The following is a 27,666-nucleotide window of genomic DNA, read 5'->3' as shown; positions in this document are numbered from 1 at the left end:
TGATTGGAGGTGGAGTTTTCCCTCCTTTACTTAATACAGAGTGTGGGATTACTGAGTGTGCGAACTCACACTATCTGGACTGTCTCTGTTCTCTGCCAGCAGTACCGGGTCTGACTGCTGAAGACAGCGGCCACCTGGGGCGCAGGGCTGGCGGCTCCGGTGTTCTTCAGCTCCGTTGGTGGTGGAAGCTGTGTGGGGATCCAGCTTCTTCTCTCTCCAGGCGTCTTCTATCGTCGAGCCTGCCCACACATCACCTGGTGTCATGATGACAGTCCACCATATTGTTATTGTCGGTACGTTGTTGTGCGATTCACACATTAAATTGTTACTTTTGCTTATCCATTGTCCGTTCATTAACGCCCCTGTTGTGGGTCCGTGTCACGTCACTTTCACAAATGTGCAGATGTGGGGGACCCCGACATCAGTAAAGGATCTTACCGCGTGGACTCAGGAACACTTCAGAAAACCACTGTCAGTTAACACAGTTCGTCGCTACATCAACAAGTGCAAGTTAAAACTCTACCATGCAAAGAGAAAGCCATACATCAACAATATCCAGAAACGCTGCCACCCTTCTCTGGGCCCGAGCTATTTAAAATGAACAGACGCAAAGCAGAAAGTGTGCTGTGGTCTGATGAGTCCACATTTCAATTGTTTTTGGAAATTCATGGATGTTGTGTCCTTCCAAAAGAGGGAAACACCATCCAGATTGTTACCAGCGAAAAGTTCAAAAGCCAGCATCTGTGATGGTATGGGGGTGTGTTAGTGCCCATGGTATATGCAACTTACACATCTGTGATGGCACCATCAATGCTGAAAGGTACATCAAGGTTTTGGAGCAACACATGCTGCCATCCAAGTAACGTCTTTTTCAGGGACGTCCCTGCTTATTTCAGCAAGACAATGCCAAGCCACATTCTGCACGTGTTACAACAGCGTGACTTCATAGTAAAAGAGTGTGGGTACTAGACTGCCCTGCCTGCAGTCCAGATCTGTCACCCAGTGAAAATGTGTGGCGCATTATGAAGCGCAAAATACGACAACGGAGACCCTGGACTGTTGAACAACTGAAATCATACATCAAGCAAGAATGGGAAAGAAATACGCCCACAAAGCTTCAACAATTAGTGTCCTCAGTTCCCAAACACTTACTGAGTGTTATTAGAAGGAAAGGTGATGTAACACAGTGGTAAACATACCACTGTCCCAGCTTTTTTGAAACGTGTTGTAGGCATCCATTTCAAATATTATTTTTGTGCAAATATTTGCACAAAAATAATAAAGTTTATCAGTTTGAACATAAATATCTTGTCTTTGTGGTGTATTCAATTAAATATAGGTTGAAGAGGATTTGCAAATCATTGTATTCTGTTTTATTTACATTTTATACAAAGTCCCAACTTCATTGGAATTGGGGTTGTAAAGCTAGCGAGAAATAAACACTTCTAAAACTGAAAATGCTGTTTTTTGTAACCTGATAACACAAGCTGGAGTGATTTACAAGACATCTCTGACGTTACCGTGGTGATGTCACTGGCTGGTCCTGCTAGCTGCTAACTGCGCTTTGTTTCTGTGGAAATATAACAACTTCTCATACTGTAAATTATGTAACGCTTGTGAGAAAAAAACACCTGATAACACCTCTGGAGTGATTTACAATTCATCTGGTCAAAATTAACTCCTGCCCTTTTCAAAAGCTGTCTGCTGGAGGGTATGCACACACGCATGCCCTCCAGCAGACACTGTTAAAATGTAAATAAAATACTGTTCATATGGATGACTGATTGATTGATTTTATTCTGCAACATTAATATAAATGTACAGTGGTAAATGTATTAATGATACAGTGATAACACAATAAAGCATAAACACTTATTTCCATTGTGGTCCTTATGAAATCATCACATGACGGGGTTTGACTGACCATATACAAATTGTAAATGAGACAATCGGATCTTAATAATTAATGTAAATAACAATAAATGTATAGTTAATTATATTGTACTGGGATACCAACTGCAAATTATAAAGAAGACAATGCTCATACGGCTGAGGGTATTTTAGCATTGCATTATATTTTTATTATACAAGCAGAAATACGTGTTGGTTAGACTGTCTAATGCAAAAGATGAAATACATGCAGTGGTGTTATATATAGTCAGAGAATGAAGTGTTTGAAAAAGACTGTAAATACAGGCCTTGGCCACTATCATTAATTTGTGGGAAAACAGAAGCAAGTTGAAGAAATGAAAACATTTTAGATCAAAATACCTGTGAGATCAAATCTTATGATATAATTTAAATATTTATTTACTGTTTTCCAGACATCATCAAGTTCATTATCACGTTCACTTTGCAACACAACGCAGTTATCCTAAGACATTAGGCCACTTTGGTGTGACAGCTCGTACATGGGATGCGAGGCAGGGTACGTCCTAGACAGGATACCAGTCTTAGGTGCTTATATGTGGGATTTAATTTGGGAAGCAATTTGCATATTTGACTGAATGAAGTCTATACATAAATGTTTATATTATCATTCATTGTAATATTATTATCATAATTACACGTGTGTGTTTGTGTGCCTATGTGTACTCACTGATTCCGTTGTCTCTCAGATATCCAGCCAGTCCCTGTCTCTGATATTCTGGATCATTCTCCCTCTTCCATGACTGGAATTGTTTACATGATAACCCTGCATGCTGAGACTCCCACTGAAACAAAACACACAAACTGCACACTTTACATTTTGCTGAAAACACTGAATGATGTGAGTGGTTACAGAAGCTTTGCAATCAATAATGAGAATTAATATTTTTTAATAGACCCATATCCCATGTGGGCCTCATTGGTAACAGGACACCACAGAGATGTACTTTACATTTTCTAATGTTAGTGTCATTTTTCCAGTGTATGTCATACTGCTGGTGCAGGATTCAGTTTCAGTTGCTGCTGGAAGTCAGTGAAATATGTAAAACAATTGCTGACAACTCATTTTCCTCAATGACCTTAACTGAAGCATTTGAATGTCAAAGCAACTGCAGCTGCACGTGTTTACAGTATAATTCACACTGTCATTGCAACAGTGTGATTTCTACTACAATTTATCATTTCTGATTTCCTCCTGAAAAACAGTTCCCTCTGTGTGTTTTTTTCTGCATATCCTGTATTTTTAACACACATCTTAGCACCAGTTATGTGTACGCCTGGATATATAAAATTGGCCTGGATATTTGGCATGTTTAAAACATGACCAGCCAGCTTACGTTCCCTTTGGTTTTCATTGTTTTGGTCTATGTTTGTTCATAATACTGATAACACTCCCCTAAAAGCAAATTTCCTCCTCCGATGCAGCAAATGATCCAAGCTGAGTCAATTCAGATCCATTAGGAAAATTTGGACATTAGACCCAAATGGGAGAGAGAAGAAAGGACAGAAAGGACACAAAGGCTCCAGTTCAACCGAAATAAAATCAAACTGACCGGCTTTTTGCACTGAGCACAGAAGCTGTTATGACACTGAAAACAGGTGACCTTCAGCTGGTCTCCATCATAGATGAATCCATATGAACACTAAGGAGAACAAAAGAGACAAGTGTTTTGTCAAGTGATCATTTTTTATAAACTAATAATCTTTACTCGTCATTGCTGTTCCAGATATAGTTATAATTTTTGCTTTTCTGATGACAACAGTGACTGATAAACTCACGTGACAGCACCAGAGGAACTTGGGGTCCTTGATAAGTGCCTGTTCTGTCAGCTTCTTGTGGAACAGCTCATAGACATCTTGTTCCAGGCATTCTCGCAACTAAAACAGACCATGGCATCGACATTTACGAGGTCTGTCAATAAAGTATAGGTCCTTTTTATTTTTTTCAAAAACTATATGGATTTCATTCATATGTTTTTATGTCAGACATGCTTGAACCCTCGTGCGCATGCATGAGTTTTTCCACGCCTGTCGGTGACGTCATTCGCCTGTGAGCACTCCTTGTGGGAGGAGTCGTCCAGCCCCTCGTCGGAATTCCTTTGTCTGAGAAGTTGCTGAGAGACTGGCACTTTGTTTGATCAAAATTTTTTCTAAAACTGTGAGACACATCGAAGTGGACACGGTTCGAAAAATTAAGCTGGTTTTCGGTGAAAATTTTAACGGCTGATGAGAGATTTTGAGGTGATACTGTCGCTTTAAGGACTTCCCACGGAGCGAGACGTCGTGCAGCACTCCCAGGCGCCGTCGTCAGCCTGTTCAAGCTGAAAACCTCTACATTTCAGGCTCTATTGATCCAGGACGTCGTGAGAGAACAGAGAAGTTCAGAGAAGTCGGTTTCAGCATTTTATCCGGATATTCCACTGTTAAAGGAGATTTTTTTGTTAATGAAAGACGTGCGGACGGATTGCAGCGTCGGCTCGCAGCCGCTGTGATGCTCCACCACAGGAAAAACACCTCTGTTGGAAGCCTTAAGGACAAGTTGGAACACGTCCAGCTGTTAAACAATTTCTCATATACTCACTCCACTGAAAGCCATCAAAAGCCGCCTGGATTTTACAAATGGTTATCAACACGGAGGTGTTTTTCCTGTGTCGCCGCACCGCGCCGGCTGCATCCCGACGCGCGGACCCGTCTGCACGTCTTTCATTTAAAAAATCTCCTTTAACAGTGGAATATCCGGATAAAATGCTGAAACCGACTTCTTCTGAAACTTCTCTGTTCTCTCACGACGTCCTGGCTCAATAGAGCCTGAAATGTGGAGGTTTTCAGCTTGAAACAGGCTGACGATGTCTCACACCGTGGGAAGTCCTTAAAGCGACAGTATCACCTCAAAATCTCTCATCAGCCGTTAAAATTTTCACCGAAAACCAGCTTAATTTTTCAAACTGTGTCCACTTCGATGTGCCTTACAGGTTTTGAAAAAATTTTGATCAAACAAAGCACCAGTCTCTCAGCAACCTTCTCAGACAAAGGAATTCCGACGAGGGGCTGGACGACTCCTCCCACAAGGAGTGCTCACAGGCGAATGACGTCACCGACAGGCGTGGAAAAACTCACGCATGCACACGAGGGTTCAAGCATGTCTGACGTAAAAACATATGAATGAAATCCATATAGTTTTTGAAAAAAATAAAAAGGACCTATACTTTATTGACAGCCCTCGTATACAAACAACTTCAACTTCAAGGAGTAAGTGAAGCTATTTCACGGTTTGCTTTCACACCTCTACAACAGTAAGGTCAATGTTTCTGCAGATATTGACTTCAAATGTGCTAAGTACATGTATTACAAATAGAAATGAGAGAAAAACAGAGCACTTTTGTCTGGTGTACTGATGCTTTGCTTCCTGTGTTCCCACCTGGATGTCCAGAGTGGAGAAGTAACTGTTGAGATGTTCAGGGTCGTTAATGTTGGGCTCCCAGCAAACTGGACACACCATATCACGAATATGTTTGTCCCTCACCGCAATGGTGAAATGCTGCTGGAAACATCCACAGCACACTGAACACTGACAAGATGTCAGAGACTGCATCTAGGAGAAAAGTAAGACAGCGGTGACATAGACAGCATAGACATCACGCCCACAAACAGACCCAGTCACTGTACCTTATTGTGTGGGAAAACAGAAAGGCAGATGGGACATTCTTTAGCCAGCACTCGCTTGATAAACTCCCTGTCGTGAGACTCCCGTACAGTCTGCACTACATCCTCCAGGGAGTAGGGGGCGCCATGCTCCAGAAGCAGCGACAGCGCCAGCTCACAACGGCCCCAGCTAGGAAGGTCATATACTGCCAGTAACCGCCGGCACGTACGCTGAAACAGAAGCAAACAACAGAGAAAATGGAGCTACTTCAGAACATTTTGTTAACTGAGGGTCACCAAGCTTCCTCTGTCACACTGAGCTCTCCAGATCCATGGCGGGAAATCTTCAACCGGTCCCTGACACAGTCTGCTGTCCTGTCTAGCTTGAAGACCTCCACCATAGTCCCCCTACCCAAGAAATCCCCTATAACCAGCCTCAATGACTACTAGGCCTGTTGCACTCACACCGGTGGTGATGAAGTGTTTCTAAAAACTGGTTTGAAGTCACATCATGTCTTTTATATTCCCCCACTTCAGGCCCATACCAATTCACTTACAAGGCCAACAGATCAACAGATGCCATGACCCCTGCTCTTCACACCACGATGACCCACCTGGAGCAACAGGGCAATTATGCCTGTCTTCTCTTTGTGGATTATAGTTCAGCATTCAACATAATCCTCCCCCATGGCCTCATGAGGAAACTGCTGAACTTCAGTCTACATCATTCCACATGTCTTTGGACTAAGGACTTTCTGTCAGATCACTCACAGAAAATCAGGAGTGGCCCTCACGCATCCACAGATCTCACACTCTAGTTCTGCACTCTCGCACTGGTTCCGCTCAGGGCTGTGTGCTGAGCCCATTGCTCTTCACCCTCTACACCTCTAACTGTACCCCTTTCCACACCAGCAGCACCTTCATTAAGTATGCGGATGACACCGCAGTGGTAGGCTGTATCACTGGAGGAGATGAGTCTGCCAACCAGGATGAGGTGGAACAGGTGGTGGTGTGGTGTAAAGAAAATAACCTGCTCCTGAACACATCCAAAACCAAGGAGCTACTCATACACTTCAGAAGAATGGTCCTGGGTGCCTTCCGGGTGTATTTCGGACCTGGCATTTATTCAGGGCTTTCAGGCCTCGCAAACAGTGTCAGGGTTTGTGTTTTGTTCTGGTTATCTGTTTTTATTTTCTAGTCTGTTTGTCATTTTTTTTCTGTTTCATTGGTTTTCTGTGTGTTTATTTTCTTGTGGGATTTTTCTGCTTGGGTCTGTCTGTCTCTATCGCTCTTGTCTGTCTATTGGTTCATGGTGGTGGGTGTTTCCCTCTCTCTGGCCACGCCCTTGTTCTGGTGCTTTCCATGCACACCTGTTGCTGATTTGCTGCTCATCACCTGGGTTATATAAGCTCACTGGGTGCTTTTGTCCCTCGCCAAATTGATGTGCCTTGTGCCTCTTTTTGGCTCTGTTCTTGTGTTCCATAGTCATGCCTGCCTCATAGTGTTGCTGACCTCTTGCCTGTTGCAATGACCACGCCCCTGTCATGATGGGCGGCTGCCCGACACCAGGAGCGGGTGGACCCATGTACAACTCCAAATCAGGCTTTGAGGTATCAGAAGTCGTTATGATTATTGCAGGCAGAGGTTCGGTACACAGGTGGTCATATCGCGGAGCAGAGGTACAAGCAGGACCAGGCAAAAACGTAGTCATAGACAAGCAGGGTCCAGTGGCACAGGCAAACTCAGACATCAGAGATTAGGCAAATACGCAGTCAAAAAATCAGGGCAAAAATACGGTACACAGCTGGACAGAAACAAGGCTGTGAACAAAGGCTGGAGAGTGTACTAAGACAACAATCTGGCGGTGAGCTGTAAGACTGTGAGGGCTTAAATAACAGGTGCTGTGAACAATGTGCATGCGCAGACTGATTAGGTAATAAGGTGCAGGTGTGCAGTGAAGATTCCAGAGAGGGGGCGTGGCTAGTAGACAAAGATCAAACACTGTGCAAGAGAGTGATGTAAGGAGCAAACATACTTGGGCTGGTGTAGGGAGTGTGAGTGAGATGAACAACACACACAGAAACAAGGTGAGAGACATGGGCCAGGTGCAAAGAGCGTGACTGAAAGGAAACAAAGCAGACAGAACCAAAGAGAAAGACAGACATGAGGCAGGTGCAGAGAAGTGAACATGATTAACTGAAGTGAGGAATAGCAGGGAATGATGAACAGGCTAGATGTGAGACAGAATAGCATATAACAGAACTGGGCAAGAACAGGAACAAATACTAAAACAGAGCAACAAAGAAAACAGAGACTACATGATACAGATGCAAAACCCAATGTAACTGACAACACAAATGAAAAAATACACAGATGATGATCTAATGATCAGTAAAGCAAACATAATCTGACAGAACAAAACTAGAACAGAACTGGATGATGGCAACAGAATAACAAGAAACAAAGTAACAAGAAAAACATAACCGAATAAATCCCAAAGAAAACAAATGTTAATAAATCAAAGCCGAAGCAGACCAGAAGCAACAGAAAGGAGGAAAACAAGGGCTCAGTGCCCTGACCTTGCCAAAGCCCTGACAGCCCCAAGCCTGATGATTTTTGTACTGCTGCTTTTTCTGGACTGCTTACTTGTGTACCAACCTCTGCTATGCACCCCAGACAACCTTTTTACAACCCTGTCAATCTCCTCTCTGAATCCCGCAGTTGTGTCCAACCACCTTGCACCACTGAGTCTGACAAAAGCAACATATCCGAAAGCCATCCTTTGCCAATGAACTTTGGATGGAACTCTGTCCATTATCCAATTTAAGAAAATACACTTTCTAGCACAGAAAGTAAGTATTTGATGAAGTTTTCATTTAAATTTGTCAGTGATGGATAAATCAGGTATGCAAAGTAGTAGATAACCACAAAGCCCCCAGCAGCACTGTGGATTAGTGGTTAAGACTGTTGCCTCATAGTAAGAAGGTCATGGGTTCGATTCCCACCTGTGGGCTTTCTGTGTGGAGTTTGTATGTTCTCCCCATGTTTGCGTGGATTTCCTCCGGGTGCTCCGGTTTCCTCCGACATTTAAAGACAAGCAGGTTAGGTGTACTGGAAACATTATAATTGTCCAGGTCTCCCTTGCAAAAGAGATCTCGATCTCAACGGGACTAACCTGGTTAAATAAAGGTTACATAGATATAAGGGGTTGTTATTTCTATTTGTACATAGAATCTTATTTAATTTCCTGTCCAATGACCTGCCAAAATTGCTGTACTTTTCTACAATACCACAAACAATGTGTAAGACTACCAGTTTCTATTTTACACTTGGGGCACAATGGAGATGAATTAGGGTTGACTTTATGACGCTGTGAGGGTGATATATGGGCCCTGTGTAGTAGTTTCAATTGCATGGGTCTCAACTGGTTATAAACACTCAACATTTTTACACTCTTCCAAGCATCACTCCAGCCACCATCTCTTATTTTAACATTGAGTTCTATTCCCATAAGCCTTTCAGAAAATAGGTGCTTGTAGTATTATATCCCTTAAGGATATTATAAAATAAGCGAATAGACCTGTCTTTCCAAGTCAATTTTCAATTTTTATTTATATAGCGCCAAATCACAACAAACAGTTGCCCCAAGGCGCCTTATATTGTAAGGCAAGGCCATACAATAATTACGGAAAAACCCCAACGGTCAAAACGACCCCCTGTGAGCAAGGACTTGGCAACAGTGGGAAGGAAAAACTCCCTTTTAACAGGAAGAAACCTCCAGCAGAACCAGGCTCAGGGAGGGGCAGTCTTCTGCTGGGACTGGTTGGGGCTGAGGGAGAGAACCAGGAAAAGACATGCTGTGAGGGGAGCAGAGATCAATCACTAATGATTAAATGCAGAGTGGTGCAATACAGAGCAAAAAGAGAAAGAAACACTCAGCAGTCTAAGTCTATAGCAGCATAAACTACGGGATGGCTCGGGGTAAGTGTGAAATATTTTGACACTGAAGGATTGTGGTAGTCCTGCAAACAGACTGCCGTCCTGTCCCGGGTTGTACCCCGCCTCACGCCATATGACTGCGGGGATAGGCTCCAGTCCATGTGACCTTTACTGGGAGTAGTGTTAAAGATGAGAGTGAGTGGTGAGGATTGTAGTATTCTTTGTGACAAAGTTCCTTACTTGCAAATATCGAAAGAAATTCTGTTGTAAAATGTCATATTTCCTTTTCAACTAACTAAAAGCCATCATGGTAGAACCTTCCAGTAGTTTTATGTAAGAGTGGATATTCCCTTATCTACGCACATCTGGAAGTTACTGTCCATCACTCCGGGAAGGAAATTAGCATTATCGCATATTGGAGTAAAAACAGAGGTGAATGAGATCTGTCTTTCGAATTTTCTAATGGTATGTCATGCTTTAACTGTAGAAATTGTAATTTCGTTAGTACAAACCCCTGGCAATAATTATGGAATCACCGGCCTGGAGGATGTTCATTCAGTTGTTTAATTTTGTAGAAAAAAAGCAGATCACAGACATGACACAAAACTAAAGTCAATTCAAATGGCAACTTTCTGGCTTTAAGAAACACTATAAGAAATCAAGAAAAAATAATTGTGGCAGTCAGTAACGGTTACTTTTTTAGACCAAGCAGAGGGAAAAAATATGGACTCACTCAATTCTGAGGAATAAATATGGAACCACCCTTGTAAATTTTCATCCCCAAAACTAACACCTGCATCAAATCAGATCTGCTCGTTAGTCTGCATCTAAAAAGGAGTGATCACACCTTGGAGAGCTGTTGCACCAAGTGGACTGACATGAATCATGGCTCCAACACGAGAGATGTCAATTGAAACAAGGAGAGGATTATCAAACTCTTAAAAGAGGGTAAATCATCACGCAATGTTGCAAAAGATTTTGGTTGTTCACAATCAGCTGTGTCTAAACTCTGTACAAATACAAACAACATGGAAGGTTGTTAAAGGCAAACATACTGGTAGACCAAGGAAGACATCAAAGCATCAAGACAGAAAACTTAAAGCAATATGTCTCAAAAATCGAAAATGCACAACAAAACAAATGAGGAACAAATGGGAGGAAACTGGAGTCAATGTCTGTGACCGAACTGTAAGAAACCACCTAAAGGAAATGGGATTTACATACAGAAAAGCTAAATGAAAGCCATCATTAACGCCTAAACAGAAAAAAACAAGGTTACAATGGGCTAAGGAAAAGCAATCGTGGACTGTGGATGACTGGATGAAAGTCATATTCAGTGATGAATCTCAAATCTGCATTGGGCAAGGTGATGATGCTGGAACTTTTGTTTGGTGCCGTTCCAATGAGATTTATAAAGATGACTGCCTGAAGAGAACATGTAAATGCACTGGGGAGATGCCTGTCATTACATCATCAATAAATGCACAAGTTTACATTGATATTTTGGACACTTTTCTTATCCCATCAATTGAAATGATGTTTGGGGATGATGAAATCATTTTTCAAGATGATAATGCATCTTGCCACAGAGCAAAAACTGTGAAAACATTCCTTGCAAAAAGACACATAGGGTCAATGTCATGGCCTGCAAACAGTCCAGATCTTAATCCAATTGAAAATCTTTGGTGGAAGTTGAAGAAAATGGTCCATGACAAGGCTCCAACCTGCAAAGCTGATCTGGCAACAGCAATCGGAGAAAGTTGGAGCCAGATTGATGAAGAGTACTGTTTGTCACTCATTAAGTCCATGCCTCAGAGACTGCAAGCTGTTATAAAAGCCAGAAGTGGTGCAACAAATTACTAGTGATGTGTTGGAACGTTCTTTTGTTTTTCATGATTCCATAATTTTTTCCTCAAAATTGAGTAATTCCATATTTTTTTCCCTCTGCTTGGTCTAAAAAAGTAACCATTACTGACGGCCACAATTTTTTTTGCTGATTTCTTACAGTGTTTCTTAAGGCCAGAAAGTTGCCATTTGAAATGACTTTAGTTTTGTGTCATGTCTGTGATCTGCTTTTTTTTCTACAAAATTAAACAACTGAATGAACATCCTCCGAGGCCGGTGATTCCATAATTTTTGCCAGGGGTTGTATAAGCAGACTTCAAAAATGTTACTTTTCCGGATAAAACAAACATTACTCAGGGTATATGGATATTGAATTTTCTGCATCCAACTATGTGGACTCACCACCATACCAATCATCACTATAATATGCAGATGAAACACAAAGCTTGAATATTTTAATGTTGGGGAGATCAACAACTCCTTCTCTGGAGGACAGACATAATGTAGATATTTTTAGGCGTGGTTATTCTTGGACAATATAAAGGACCCAACCAACTATTTCGCTGTTAATGGTCTTATGGGTAACATAACTGGGATCATTTATGTGGGTAAAGTAACCTGGGGGAGAATGTTCATTTCAGTAATGCAACACAGCCTAACCAGGAGAACTGGGAAAGTGTTCCATCTCTCATGTCCAGCCTTATTTGCTCAAATATGGGGTGGGAGTAGGGATGAGGGAGTACAAAACTATCGGTATCTGTATCTGTTCAACCATCTCAAATTATCTGTATCTGTACTCGGAGGGGCGGGATCTAAACCCGGAAGTGGGTGTGGATTTACCAGAAATGGGTGGGGCTTAAATTGGTACAATATTTAAGCCTGAAATTGATATGGTTTGATCAGAAGCTGCTATATTTATTGTTTATTTGAAAATTATTTACAGAACAGCCTCAAACTTGAGATTCAAATCAATGATTTTGTTCACAAAAGTAAGAGAACTATTTACAGAGCAAGTTTTTTTATGAACTCAGAACATGAATATTCTTAAGTGTATGAATGAATATTTACACAACAGCCACAAAATTGACATTCAATGTTTTAATCACAATAGTAAGGAACTATTTACAGAACAGCTTCAAAATTGAGATTCAAATCAATGTTTTTGATCACAACAGTAAAGGAAATATTTACAGAACAAGTTTTTTTATGAACTCAGAACATGAATATTCTTAAGTGTGATGATGAGTAACAGAACAGCCTCAGAATGGGACTCAATGTAGTAGGAAATTATGAACTAAGTATGCATGAACAAGAGTTGTCATAATCAACCCAACTTTTTATTTTATTTATTTTATGATCAAACTGTGATTTTTTTTTTCCAATTTATTTATTTATTTTTACTACCTAATGTTCTTGGCATTTTTTTCCACACAAAGTTAAACAATGTTGATTAAGGTGTCTGTGCGTGTGTGTTCGTGTGCATGTGTGTGTGACTGAGTGAGAGGGAGAGAGAGGTTGTTCTAAGACTGTTTATTTTTTAATGATCTGTGTGAATGTGATGATTTATGCAAACATCCAGTGATGGCAACAGGGAAATAATGTGTCAGCCTATTCACTTATTCTTCTCAAAGCACAGCGTTCAGTCAGAGCAAAGTTTTCCAACTGACTTTATATCACCAGCCAGCAACAAACAGTTTAAAAGAAAAAACCTGCCCGGAGTGGAGGCAGTAAGCAACATGAGCCGTTTTCAGCTGTCTTGTCAAATGCACCTCATACGTTACGAAACAAGTTCACCAAGTAACTTTAAATACGATACAAACCAAAATAGAGGTGAATTGAAGAAAACCTAATGAGTACTGAAGACAGCAGCAACGTTTCAATCCCACATCTCCTGTTTACACATTATTTACTGTAGAATATTGTTGACTGCATGTACATCTTAATTTTAATTTGCTCTATGTAACATTTGCTTTGACAATGTGAATGTATGTTTCCCATGTTAATAAAGCTCCACTGAAATTGGACTGAGAGAGCGAGAGAGACAGCAAGAGAAAGAGAGAGAGAGAGAGCGAGCGAGAGATAGACAGAGAGAGAGAAAGAGAGAGAGAGACAGCGAGAGAGAGATAGAGAGAGAAAGAGAAAGAGAGAGAGAGAGAGGTCTCACCTGTTTGTCAGGGTGATGGATATCTACAGGAGGCTCAGGTTTGTCACTCCACATACGTTCATGGAAAGGCCCCAGCAGGGGGCGCTGCAGCAGGGCCAGGGCCCCTCTAATTTCACCACCACTCTGCCTCAAAACGTCATGGCACTGCACTTCATCGCTGAAACCAAGTGAACACAACTCCTTTACCTGGAAAGTTAGAAAGAAACAAATTTGATCATTTTTTCCCCTACTGATTTGAATTGGAAGCTGAAAAAGATGACTCTACGAGCCGTTACACTGTCAGAAATTAAGGACATGTTCAACAAACATTTTTAACATCAGTCAATGGTTTTTCCTGAAAACAATAAATAAAATTCCATGAATCAATCAGACCAACACTGTACTCAAACAAAGTGGAGCTGAAGGCATTCACAGCTTATACCTTTCACTTTTCCATCCTGTTGCACACAGATAGATTTACCACACTGTGACAAACTGTTTCTGTTTCATAATAATTAATTCATGTGTGCTCCAAGAGATATTCAGGAGCCTCCCACGGCGGCCTACCATCTGCCGCTCCTACCCTGTCATTTTTAATGCATACACTTGATTTCTACACATTTAAGGATCAATTTAGATTTGGGGTCACTAGGCAGTGGTGCAGCAGTGTGCCACGACCTCTCATGGCAGTCTGCCACCTGCCATTCCTGTTCTGTTTTTAATGCAACACTCTATTCTTGCTCACTTAGGACACACACACACACCAAGGAGGATTAGTTATAATACCATGGGTGGGTTTGTCACTTGGGACTCAGTGTGGCATGTGGGGCTGACCCTGGGTGGCTGGGGACGTCAGTGGCATTAGTGTAGGGGCGGGACCACTTGCCCTGTCCCATTGTGGTCTCATAGTCCTACGCTGGAGCTTGTGGAGACCAGGGGCCATGGCTGGGTGGAGTGCTGCATGAGGAATTTATGGTGGGGCACTTGTGATATCATTAGAGTGGTGGACTGCTGCTGGGGGGCTGGAAGCTGTGGTTTAAGCTGGGGGATGCTATACGGCTCTCGCTTGGTGGTCTTCTGGCCTTGGGTTTTGGTGTGTGGGGGGGTCTGGGTGTGAGGTTGGGGGGATCTCCCTCCTATGCTCAGTGGCTTGGGGATTGGGTGTGTCGGCTCCTCGGCTCTTGTCCCTCCCCTCTCCCCGCTTCCCCCGTGTGGCTGTGGCCTGTGCTGGTGTGGTGCCAGAGCGACTCCCTGTGGGGTGCACCCTGCGTGCTTTGTCTTGTGCATGGGGGTGTTTTCTGTGCCTTTGTGGGGGCTGGGGGGGGGGGTGGCGGTCTGGGGGGTGTATGTCAGGGTTGTGCTTGTGCTGCTCCCACCACAGTTCATAGGGCTGTTCCTGTGGCCCTGGTGGGTGCCCTCCCTGACCCGTGGGCCCTTCTGCTATGCTGGTTCTCCTTATCTCCCTTGGGGCTCTGAATCTTGGATCCCTTTCCGTCAAGGTACGTGCACTCGCCCATGTGGCTCCTGTCATGCCAGAGTGGTTCATGTCATATGGTAAGGTTCTGTACTTGGGTCTTGGCCCAACACACCAGCCACAGAAGGATATTCAGCTGCAGCCTTGTCAGATGATCCCTGTTTTTGGAGTTCCTGGAGTCCCCACTATGTCCCTAACTCACAGGCAGATGTAATTGCCTTTACCTCATTGCTAGCATGTTACAGAATATTATTATCCTGGAAAGTTCCACGTCCCCATGTTTTTCTTTATGGTTAAAAGATCTTATGTTTTTCTTAAACCCTGACAAAAAAAAAAAAAAAAAATCAAGGTTAGTCTTAGAGGGAGGGCTGATGGGTTTTTAAATCTGCAGCAACCATGTATTTGTTATCTTAGATCTTCAAAAGATTGGATCTGATTGAAATGATTGTCATGGGAGTGTGTTTTTATCATCATCATCATTATGCTTTATGCTTAAATCTATTTAAGCATAAAATTCAAAAAGAAAAAATAATATAGCACCTTCAACTGCACCACAGACTAAACAGTTAAATGTGGTCTATTAAACATTAGGTCTCTCTCTTCTAAGTCCCTGTTGGTAAATGATATAATAATTGATCAACATATTGATTATTCTGCCTTACAGAACCTGGTTACAGCAGGATGAATATGTTAGTTTAAATGAGGTCAACACCCCCGAGTCACACTAACTGTCAGAATGCTCGTAGCACGGGCCGGGGCGGAGGATTAGCAGCAATCTTCCATTCCAGCTTATTAATTAATCAAAAACCCAGACAGAGCTTTAATTCATTTGAAAGCTTGACTCTTAGTCTTGTCCATCCAAATTGGAAGTCCCAAAAACCAGTTTTATTTGTTATTATCTATCGTCCACCTGGTCGTTACTGTGAGTTTCTCTGTGAATTTTCAGACCTTTTGTCTGACTTAGTGCTTAGCTCAGATAAGATAATTATAGTGGGCGATTTTAACATCCACACAGATGCTGAGAATGACAGCCTTAACACTGCATTTAATCTATTATTAGACTCTATTGGCTTTGCTCAAAAAGTAAATGAGTCCACCCACCACTTTAATCATATCTTAGATCTTGTTCTGACTTATGGTATGGAAATAGAAGACTTAACAGTATTCCCTGAAAACTCCCTTCTGTCTGATCATTTCTTAATAACATTTACATTTACTCTGATGGACTACCCAGCAGTGGGGAATAAGTTTCATTACACTAGAAGTCTTTCAGAAAGCGCTGTAACTAGGTTTAAGGATATGATTCCTTCTTTATGTTCTCTAATGCCATATAACAACACAGTGCAGAGTAGCTACCTAAACTCTGTAAGTGAGATAGAGTATCTCGTTAATAGTTTTACATCCTCATTGAAGACAACTTTGGATGCTGTAGCTCCTCTGAAAAAGAGAGCTTTAAATCAGAAGTGCCTGACTCCGTGGTATAACTCACAAACTCGTAGCTTAAAGCAGATAACCCGTAAGTTGGAGAGGAAATGGTGTCTCACTAATTTAGAAGATCTTCACTTAGCCTGGAAAAAGAGTCTGTTGCTCTATAAAAAAGCCCTCCGTAAAGCTAGGACATCTTTCTACTCATCACTAATTGAAGAAAATAAGAACAACCCCAGGTTTCTTTTCAGCACTGTAGCCAGGCTGACAAAGAGTCAGAGCTCTATTGAGCTGAGTATTCCATTAACTTTAACTAGTAATGACTTCATGACTTTCTTTGCTAACAAAATTTTAACTATTAGAGAAAAAATTACTCATAACCATCCCAAAGACGTATCGTTATCTTTGGCTGCTTTCAGTGATGCCGGTATTTGGTTAGACTCTTTCTCTCCAATTGTTCTGTCTGAGTTATTTTCATTAGTTACTTCATCCAAACCATCAACATGTTTATTAGACCCCATTCCTACCAGGCTGCTCAAGGAAGCCCTACCATTAATTAATGCTTCGATCTTAAATATGATCAATCTATCTTTATTAGTTGGCTATGTACCACAGGCTTTTAAGGTGGCAGTAATTAAACCATTACTTAAAAAGCCATCACTTGACCCAGCTATCTTAGCTAATTATAGGCCAATCTCCAACCTTCCTTTTCTCTCAAAAATTCTTGAAAGGGTAGTTGTAAAACAGCTAACTGATCATCTGCAGTCTATTTGAAGAGTTTCAGTCAGGTTTTAGAATTCATCATAGTACAGAAACAGCATTAGTGAAGGTTACAAATGATCTTCTCATGGCCTCGGACAGTGGACTCCTCTCTGCGCTTGTTCTGTTAGACCTCAGTGCTGCTTTTGATACTGTTGATCATAAAATTTTATTACAGATATTAGAGCATGCCATAGGTATTAAAGGCACTGCGCTGCGGTGGTTTGAATCATATTTGCCTAAGAGATTACAATTTGTTCATGTAAATGGGGAATCTTCTTCACAGACTAAAGTTAATTATGGAGTTCCACAAGGTTCTGTGCTAGGACCAATTTTATTCACTTTATACATGCTTCCCTTAGGCAGTATTATTAGACGGTATGCTTAAATTTTCATTGTTACACAGATGATACCCAGCTTTATCTATCCATGAAGCCAGAGGACACACACCAATTAGCTAAACTGCAGGATTGTCTTACAGACATAAAGACATGGATGACCTCTAATTTCCTGCTTTTAAACTCAGATAAAACTGAAGTTATTGTACTTGGCCCCACAAATCTTAGAAACATGGTGTCTAATCAGATCCTTACTCTGGATGGCATTACCCTGACCTCTAGTAATACTGTAAGAAATCTTGGAGTCATTTTTGATCAGGATATGTCATTCAAAGCGCATATTAAACAAATATGTAGGACTGCTTTTTTGCATTTACGCAATATCTTTAAAATTAGAAAGGTCTTGTCTCAGAGTGATGCTGAAAAACTAATTCATGCATTTATTTCCTCTAGGCTGGACTATTGTAATTCATTATTATCAGGTTGTCCTAAAAGTTCCCTAAAAAGCCTTCAGTTAATTCAAAATGCTGCAGCTAGAGTACTGACGGGGACTAGAAGGAGAGAGCATATCTCACCCATATTGGCCTCTCTTCATTGGCTTCCTGTTAATTCTAGAATAGAATTTAAAATTCTTCTTCTTACTTATAGGTTTTGAATAATCAGGTCCCATCTTATCTTAGGGACCTCGTAGTACCATATCACCCCAATAGAGCGCTTCGCTCTCAGACTGCAGGCTTACTTGTAGTTCCTAGGGTTTGTAAGAGTAGAATGGGAGGCAGAGCCTTCAGCTTTCAGGCTCCTCTCCTGTGGAACCAGCTCCCAATTCAGATCAGGGAGACAGACACCCTCTCTACTTTTAAGATTAGGCTTAAAACTTTCCTTTTTGCTAAAGCTTATAGTTAGGGTTGGATCAGGTGACCCTGAACCATCCCTTAGTTATGCTGCTATAGACTTAGACTGCTGGGGGGTTCCCATGATGCACTGTTGTTTTTATTCACCTCTTTTTGCTCTGTATGCACCACTCTGCATTTAATCATTAGTTATTGATCTCTGCTCCCCTCCACAGCATGTCTTTTTCCTGGTTCTCTCCCTCAGCCCCAACCAGTCCCAGCAGAAGACTGCCCCTCCCTGAGCCTGGTTCTGCTGGAGGTTTCTTCCTGTTAAAAGGGGGTTTTTCCTTCCCACTGTCGCCAAGTGCTTGCTCATAGGGGGTCGTTTTGACCGTTGGGGTTTTTCTGTGATTATTGTATGGCTTTTGCCTTGCAATATGAAGCACCTTGGGGCAACTGTTTGTTGTGATTTGGCGCTATATAAATTAAATTGATTTGATTATTATTATTATTTATTTAATTATTCATTCATTCATTCATTCATCTTCTACTGCTTAGTCCAATTAAGGGTCGCGGGGGGCTGGAGCCCATCCCAGCAGCCATAGAGCGCGAGGCGGGGTACACCCAGGACAGGACGCCAGTCTGTCACAAACAGACAAACAAACACAGACACACCCACACACGGACAATATAAAGAGTCCAATCCACCTAACCCACATGTCTTTGGATGTGGGAGGAAACCGGAGCACCCGGAGACAACCCACGCAAACACGGGGAGAACATGCAAACTCAACACAGAAAGGCCACGGGAATTGAATCCACGACCTTCTCACTGTGAAGCAACAGTACTAACCACTAATCCACCGTGCTGCCTTTATTTAATTATTTTAATTATTATTCTGGAGGGCCTATGGTTGGTATATTGGTGTTGAATATTTGTGAAGGTTCAGGTTAAGTGATGTGCAGGTGTTTTGTTTTGTCCTTTGATGAAAGAAATGACAAATGTTTAAAAAAATAAGAACACACTGTCCGATCACTTCCAACAAATAGTTACTGCACAGAAGCTAGTGCGCGTGAGGGAAATCCAGAATCAGAATGCTGTGGATACACTGAAATGATTACTGATTTCCAATTTATTGATATTTGGTGTTATTTTTTGTTATTTTATTATTTTTATTTTATTTTTCATTGCCTTACTAAAAATATTTCTGACTCATGGGTTATCCACCATTGCTGAAATGACAAGATGAGGATTATCATTTGCACTTTCTAAGGTTTACAAACTGCTGTCTTCAGAGCTCGTACACTGAAAAAAAGATTATGGAATGCAACAGGAAACCTTGACTGTGCCAACTTGTTTGAAATGAGTTGGTGGCCAGCATTTCAAAATGAACATAAATTTAATAAAGGTTCACAATTTTCAATCCAAAACTAGGTTTAAATGATTTGCATCATCAGTTTTAATTTAATTTTACATAGCATTCCAGCTGTTGTAGAACCAGCGTTTTACAATACTGTACAATAAAAGTTCAAAATGTTTGGCACCTTGGTAAATCTGTCTCGAAGTGCTTGTCGAGCAGCTCTCTCTGTGTCGCCGCTTGATGTCAGCCAAGCCTGCTTGGCCTCTGCTCTGGACAGCTGCACCACACCCTCCTTTTCTTCTTTTCTGTCTTGGCCAGCCTCCTCACTAGGTCCGTCACATGACCTGTTCTGCTTAACAACAAGACAAACAGCCATACAATCAAAATACAGAAGCAATAATTTCTCACTCATGCCATGCCATCCTCGGATTGGTGGCTGTGAGTCTGAGATGTGGAAAAAAACTAAACTTTTTTCTGATGTTTGCAGATTTAAAAAGTGCTATACAAGTAAAGTGTCAGGTTTCAACCCCGGTATGGTGTCGGTTCTCATTTTTCCCCTTTCCACTGTCATTTTTTCTCTGGTTATCTTTCTTTAGTCATGTGTTTAGTTTCAGTCCAGCCTTTATTTTTCCATTGTGTTGTGCTTTTGTTTCTGGATTTATTTCCTGCTTCTCATGATGTAGTCTTTAGTTGTTTCATTCCTTTTTTTTCTGCAAATTATACTGTTGTCTCGGGTTTTGTTTTCTGTTCTGTAGTTATCCTGTTTGATCCATAGGTTACATTGTTATGTTTATTATCTTTTAGACTTTTAGCCATGTGTTGAGTTTAGTTTGTCATCTTATTTAGTCACTGATTGTGGTCGTTTGTATTTCTTTCACTTACACTCTTGCACCTGCCTGTCTCATCTTTGTCTTTGATTCCCCTATCTGTTCACTTACACTCTTGCACCTGCCTGTTTCATCTTTGTCTCTCTCTGCCATGATCACTCCCTCTCTCTCTTGCCTTTCTTCACGCCTCTTGGATTCACACCTCCCTTTCCAGAACATTCTCCAACACGTGTATGTTGCTTCCCTAATTATATCACCTGTGTTATTTAAGCCCTTCACTTTCTCCACTCCCCTACCAGTTCGTTACGATCTTTGTATCCTCATTCCAGCCTTTTTTCATTGTCCTGTTTTTGCCTTTTCGTACCTTGTTTTTGCCTCAACCCATGTTACAGTTTCTCTCCGTGTCTACGAACCCAGCCTGTGTTTTGACCACATTTTTGCCTTGCACTTACCTGTACCTCTGGTTCACTGCCTGCTTTCCTGTGGTACCCCAGCCACTCCTAACAATAAAGATTATTTTTTACCTCTAGCACTTTGTCTATGAGTCTGCATTTTGTGTCCTCCCACTATCTGTGCCATGCCTCCTTGAGCCACAACAGTACGAAATGGCCAGAACGTGGGCACAGTGGGCTGCAGTCCAGCCATGAACTCTGCCCTAATAAAGCCAGACATCAGCACCATCAAGGAGATTTTTGCAGACATCAGTTTTTTTTGTGTGTGTGTGCTTTCATGACTGTTTCTCCCCAAAAGAGGAATTTGATTATCTCGACCAGTCTTGGGATCTTGTGGAGACCAACTCGTGGCTGTTTGAAGTCTTCCCTGAATGACAAGGGCTGGATGATTTATTTGCTGAGGAGAGACTCCCTGACTGGGTGAGGCACCCTGATGTGCACCTGCCATCCACTCTTCGGCCTACAGACAGCAAGGCCGACTGGGAAGACATAGTGGATGATGATGATGACGATGATGAAGACAACAATGACTTGAATCCTCATCAGAAACGGAGGGCGTTTGGCTTCAGGACAATGCCACCATTTTGTTTAAAATACAGGACTTGTTTTTTGAGTTAATGGACAAACCAGGGCGGCAGCACAAGCAGAAATTTTTTTTCTACTCTTGATGAGATACTGCAAGCTCAACCTAATACAGTCATGACATTTCCAGAACTAGCTAACATTAAAACCCTGTTTGAGCAAGGTCAGCTCTCTCCATTCATCGAAGATCCGATGGACTTCCTTTTTGAAGCTGAACTTTATGAATCCTGCTGTGATCACCTCATGTGATCACACTTTCTGCCACAGCATGCCACCGGACACGTCTCCAGCACATGCCTCGGAGTGGGATTCACCTAAGAACATGTCTACTACACCACCACAACTCTTCCAATCAACAGTGGCAGCACCAAGCCGAATCAAGAACTCCATAACTGTCAGAACTGAGGTTTTCCTCTTTATTTCTTCAGACTCTTTTGCTGGATGTGTTCGTTTCTATTTTACCCAGTGGGTAAGCAGTCCGGTTTCCTTAGTCAATATCTGGTTTCATTTCCACCAAGTTATCCCATTATATCACTAATCATCTTTTCTTTTGTTTTGTATGTTGTGTTTTCCATGTTTTCTGGTTTTCACATATGTTCAAATTAAGAATGAAACCGGTCATTTTCCCACATGACTGCTGGGTAAAATTCTTCCTCGGGTCCTTATTAAAGTTACTTATTTTTTGTCATTCTTCAAGTACATTCTGTTGGTTTGTTTATCTTTTGCCTTCTATGATTTGGGTCCCATTTAGTTGTTTTGGTTCATTGGTTTTCCAGGGTCCTCAGTGTTTCATTTCATTTTCTGCATTGGTTAGGCCCAAATTCCAAGCACTGTTTCTCTTTTTGTCTTTTTCCCATCTTTTCCAGTGGTTTGTCTGTTCTCATTTGCGCCCTAATATGGAGTTTTGAGGGGTTTTTTTTGCCTTTTGTATTTAATCCGTTCTCAGTTTGATGCCACCTATTGTTCATTTTCAGTTTTGTTTTGTTTTTTGCCCTGGTGATGTTTTGTCTGGTTGTTTTTTTTTTATGCCTCTTATGTTAGTTTGTCTCCCATGCCTTTCCTCTGTTTTCATTCCTCACAGCTCTTTTGTTGATGTATTTGTTCTGGATTACTTCCATGTGAAATCTTTATGTTGGTTTTTTCGTGTGTTATGCTCTGGTATCACTTGGCTCATGTCCCTTATGTCCTTCACCAGTTCATCTCTCATTTGGTTGTTTTATTGGTTTACCTGGGTTTTTTGGTTGTTTTTTTGTTCCTTTGGCTTGCCCACTTTATGTATCCCTCTTTCCGTTATTTCGTTACTTTGCTATTTCCTTCCCCCACATCAGTCCTCGACGGTCGGTTCCCAGTAAGGTGTTGTGTGTCTGATGTTTTGGTTCCTGGGTCTAATCCTGGTCCTCCCAGTGTCCATGCCAGGGCATCCGGCCACCTTCCCCACCAATTCCCAATGCTTTAGGAGCCTTTGGTTTTTATGGTCGCCCTCCTGATTTTGGTGTAGATCCGTCTCTTGGCCGACCCCTTAGTTGTGGTTTTACACTTGGACTGTCACCCACTGGACAGGTTTACCGTTTTTGCTTCTGCCCTGTTGGCCACTGGCAATGGGGCCCTTTGCATATAGTCCTTGAGTGTGGTCAAACAGAGTCTAGATTTGTTAATCAAGGGTCATAACTCGTAAAATGGGTGCCCAACTCAAATGATATGATAAGATGAGCATTATTAACCTATAACAAGGATTTGTAACAAGTTTCTCAAAATTCCTCCTAAAAATGTGAGAGAAGTTGATTTCAAGATGTTTTTACCCTTTGTACTCGATGGACAGAGGGACGGACAGATCGAAGGAAATTGCCACGGCATAATCACCGTTCGGGCCTTCGGCCAACGGGGGATAGAAATGGAAAGCAAAGTTTTACATACATATACACTAGCCACATTATTAGGTACACCTGTTCAATTGCTTGTTTACATGAATAGCTAATCAGCCAATCACATGGCAGCAACTCAGTGCATTTAGGCATCTAAATGCGGTGAAGACAACTTGCTGAAGTTCAAACAGAGTGGACCCAAGCTTGAGGAATACACATGCAACATACATATATATATATACATATATATATACATACATATATATATATACATATACATACATACACATACATACATATACATACATACATATACATACACATACATACATATATATACACATACATACATACATATACATACATACATACATACATATACATACATACACATACATACATACATACACATACATACATACATACACATACATACATACACATACATACACATACATACATACACATATACATACATATACATACATACATACACATATATACACATATATATATATACACATATATACACATATATATATATACACATATATACACATATATACATATATACACATATATACATATATACACATATATACATATATATATATATATATACACACATATACATATATACACATATATACACATACACATATATACACATACATATATATACACATACATATATATACACATATACACACATATACACATATACATATACTCAACAAAAATATAAACGCAACACTTTTGGTTTTGCTCCCATTTTGTATGAGATGAACTCAAAGATCTAAAACTTTTTCCACATACACAATATCACCATTTCCCTCAAATACTGTTCACAAACCAGTCGAAATCTGTGATAGTGAGCACTTTTGCACTTTGCTGAGATAATCCATCCCACCTCACAGGTGTGCCATATCAAGATGCTGATTAGACACCATGATTAGTGCACAGGTGTGCCTTAGACTGCCCACAATAAAAGGCCACTCTGAAAGGTGCAATTTTGTTTTATTGGGGGGGGATACCAGTCAGTATCTGGTGTGACCACCATTTGCCTCATGCAGTGCAACACATCTCCTTCGCATCATCCGTGAAGAGAACACCTCTCCAATGTGCCAAACGCCAGCGAATGTGAGCATTTGCCCACTCAAGTCGGTTACGACGACGAACTGGAGTCAGGTCGAGACCCCGATGAGGACGACGAGCATGCAGATGAGCTTACCTGAGACGGTTTCTGACAGTTTGTGCAGAAATTCTTTGGTTATGCAAACCGATTGTTTCAGCAGCTGTCTGAGTGGCTGGTCTCAGACGATCTTGGAGGTGAACATGCTGGATGTGGAGGTCCTGGGCTGGTGTGGTTACATGTGGTCTACGGTTGTGAGGCTGGTTGGATGTACTGCCAAATTCTCTGAAACGACTTTGGAGACGGCTTATGGTAGAGACATGAACATTCAATACACGAGCAACAGCTCTGGTTGACATTCCTGCTGTCAGCATGCCAATTGCATGCTCCCTCAAATCTTGCGACATCTGTGGCATTGTGCTGTGTAATAAAACTGCACCTTTCAGAGTGGCCTTTTATTGTGGACAGTCTAAGGCACACCTGTGCACTAATCATGGTGTCTAATCAGCATCTTGATATGGCACACCTGTGAGGTGGGATGGATTATCTCAGCAAAGGAGAAGTGCTCACTATCACAGATTTAGACTGGTTTGTGAACAATATTTGAGAGAAATGGTGATATTGTGTATGTGGAAAAGTTTTAGATCTTTGAGTTCATCTCATACAAAATGGGAGCAAAACCAAAAGTGTTGCGTTTATATTTTTGTTGAGTATATATATACACATATACACACATATACACACATATATACATATACATATATATACACATATACACACATATACATATATATACACATATACATATATATATATATATATACACATATATACACATATATATATATACACACATATATACACATATATATATATACACACATATATACACATATATATATATATACACATATATACACATATATATATATATACACATATATACACATATATATATATATACTACTATGTGCTGGATTGTCTCTGGGCACATTTGCACAACCTGCAATGTAGGTCCTGTCGACTGTGGTAGACTCCTGCCTCTATGGATCTGGTGCATATTGCTTGTTCTTGTGCTGCCATGATCAGAGCCTCTGTACTGTCATTGAGGCCATGCCTTTTCTAGCCACTAGTAGGTCTTCTTGATGTCAGCCTCGTCCTTTACCATGGAGGGGCTTGGTCTTCCATGATAACTCCTCCTCCTGTTCCTTATCACATCTGTCTTCAGCTGTCTGAGGCCTTCTTGGAGCAGCGTCTCTCGGGGGTGGGGGGGAGGTGCAGTTTTTTTCTGATGTATTCATAGATGCTACTCGTCTCACCTTAGACTGTGGCTCTGACACTCACAAATCTTCACCTTTCCTCCTTACGTTGCTCATAGCCTCAGGATGCTGGGCTTTGGGTGGAGGCCTTCGTGCACTGTGAGAAGTTTTCGTGTCTTAACATCAGTGGCATCTATCTTCTCCTGTGGCCAACTTATTATCCCAGTTGGGTATCCGATGACTTGTAGGGCATATGTATTGAGGACTCCGATCTTATCCCTACCACTGAGTTGGCTTCTCAACACCTGTCTTACATTCTGGAGGTAATTGGTTGTGGCTGATCTTCTTGCATCTTCATCATGGTTCCCATTGGCTTGTGGGATTCCCAGGTTCTTGTAGCTGTCCTGTATGTCCGCTATGCTGCTTTCTGGCAACTCCACCCCCTCAGTCTGGATCATCTTCCCTCTTTTTGCCACACTTATCCAATCTGAATGACATCCCGATACCCTCACTGTAGATCCTGGTGAGGTGAATCAGTGAGTCAATGTCTCACTCACTGTTGACATACAGCTTGATGTCATCCATATCCAAGAGGTGGCTGATGGTTACTCAACTCCTGAATCGATATCCATAGCCACTCTTTGTGATGAGCTGACTTAGAGGCTTGAGGTCTATGCAGAATAGCAGTGGGGACAGTGCATCACCATGAAATATTGTGCACTTGATGGTGACTTATGCAACTGCCTTGGAGTTGCACAAATCATCCAGTGCTGTCTATATACATACATACATACACGAGGTCTGTCAATAAAGTATAGGTCCTTTTTATTTTTTTCAAAAACTATATGGATTTCATTCATATGTTTTTACGTCAGACATGCTTGAACCCTCGTGCGCATGCGTGAGTTTTTCCACTCCTGTCGGTGACGTCATCTGCCTGTGAGCACTCCTTGTGGGAGTCAGAATTCCTTTGTCTGAGAAGTTGCTGAGAGACTGGCGCTTTGTTTGATCAAAATTTTTTCTAAACCTGTGAGGCACATCGAAGTGGACACGGTTCGAAAAATTAAGCTGGTTTTCGGTGAAAATTTTAACAGCTGATGAGAGATTTTGAGGTGATACTGTCGCTTTAAGGACTTCCCACGCAGTGGGAAATCGCGCAGCGCTCCCAGGCGCCATCGTCAGCCTGTTTCAAGCTGAAAACCTCCACATTTCAGGCTCTATTGATCCAGGACGTCGTGAGAGAACAGAGAAGTTTCAGAAGAAGTCGGTTTCAACATTTTATCCGGATATTCCACTGGTAAAGGAGTTTTTTTAATGAAAGACGTGCGGACGGATTGCAGCGTCGGCTTGCAGCATCGGCTCGCAGCCGCCGCGACGCTCTGCCACAGGAAAAACACCTCCGTTGGAAGCCTTAAGGACAAGTTGGAACATGCCCAACTGTTAAACAATTTCTCAGATACTCACTCCACTGAAAGCCATCAAAAGCCGCCTGGATTTTACAAATGGTTATCAACTTGTCCTTAAGGCTTCCAACGGAGGTGTTTTTCCTGTGGCGGAGCGTCGCGGCGGCTGCGAGCCGACGCTGCAATCCGTCCGCACGTCTTTCATTAAAAAAAATCTCCTGTAACAGTGGAATATCCAGATAAAACGCTGAAACCGACTTCTTCTGAAACTTCTCTGTTCTCTCACGATGTCCTGGATCAATAGAGCCTGAAATGTGGAGGTTTTCAGCTTGAAACAGGCTGACGATGGCACCTCGGAGCGCTGCGCGACGTCCCACTGCATGGGAAGTCCTTAAAGCGACAGTATCACCTCAAAATCTCTCATCAGCCGTTAAAATTTTCACCGAAAACCAGCTTAATTTTTC

The 27,666-nt window shown here is 41.6% G+C and overlaps 1 protein-coding gene across 3 annotated transcripts in view; it reads right to left on the bottom strand.

Moving 5' to 3' along the window:
* LOC117521692 (E3 ubiquitin-protein ligase RNF31) overlaps positions 1-27,666 on the bottom strand; it is a 198,606-nt gene that overhangs the window by 57,459 nt on the left and 113,481 nt on the right. Inside the window, exons 13-19 of one of the 3 annotated variants that reach the window (XM_034183024.1) lie at positions 19,870-20,037; positions 13,520-13,705; positions 5,596-5,802; positions 5,348-5,521; positions 3,709-3,807; positions 3,483-3,572; positions 2,600-2,714 (exon numbers count right to left, since the gene is read on the bottom strand). In XM_034183024.1, coding sequence (XP_034038915.1) covers positions 2,600-2,714; positions 3,483-3,572; positions 3,709-3,807; positions 5,348-5,521; positions 5,596-5,802; positions 13,520-13,705; positions 19,870-20,037 — 1,039 coding nt within the window. The remainder of the gene's footprint in view (positions 1-2,599; positions 2,715-3,482; positions 3,573-3,708; positions 3,808-5,347; positions 5,522-5,595; positions 5,803-13,519; positions 13,706-19,869; positions 20,038-27,666) is intronic. The other 2 variants (XM_034183027.1, XM_034183025.1) reach the window with 2 other exon arrangements.

This window comes from Thalassophryne amazonica, chromosome 12, assembly GCF_902500255.1.
Source record: "Thalassophryne amazonica chromosome 12, fThaAma1.1, whole genome shotgun sequence".
NCBI classification, from domain to species: Eukaryota; Metazoa; Chordata; class Actinopteri; order Batrachoidiformes; family Batrachoididae; genus Thalassophryne; species Thalassophryne amazonica.
Note: the sequence above shows the minus strand (reverse complement) of the source record. Positions and strands in the feature narration are given on the sequence as shown.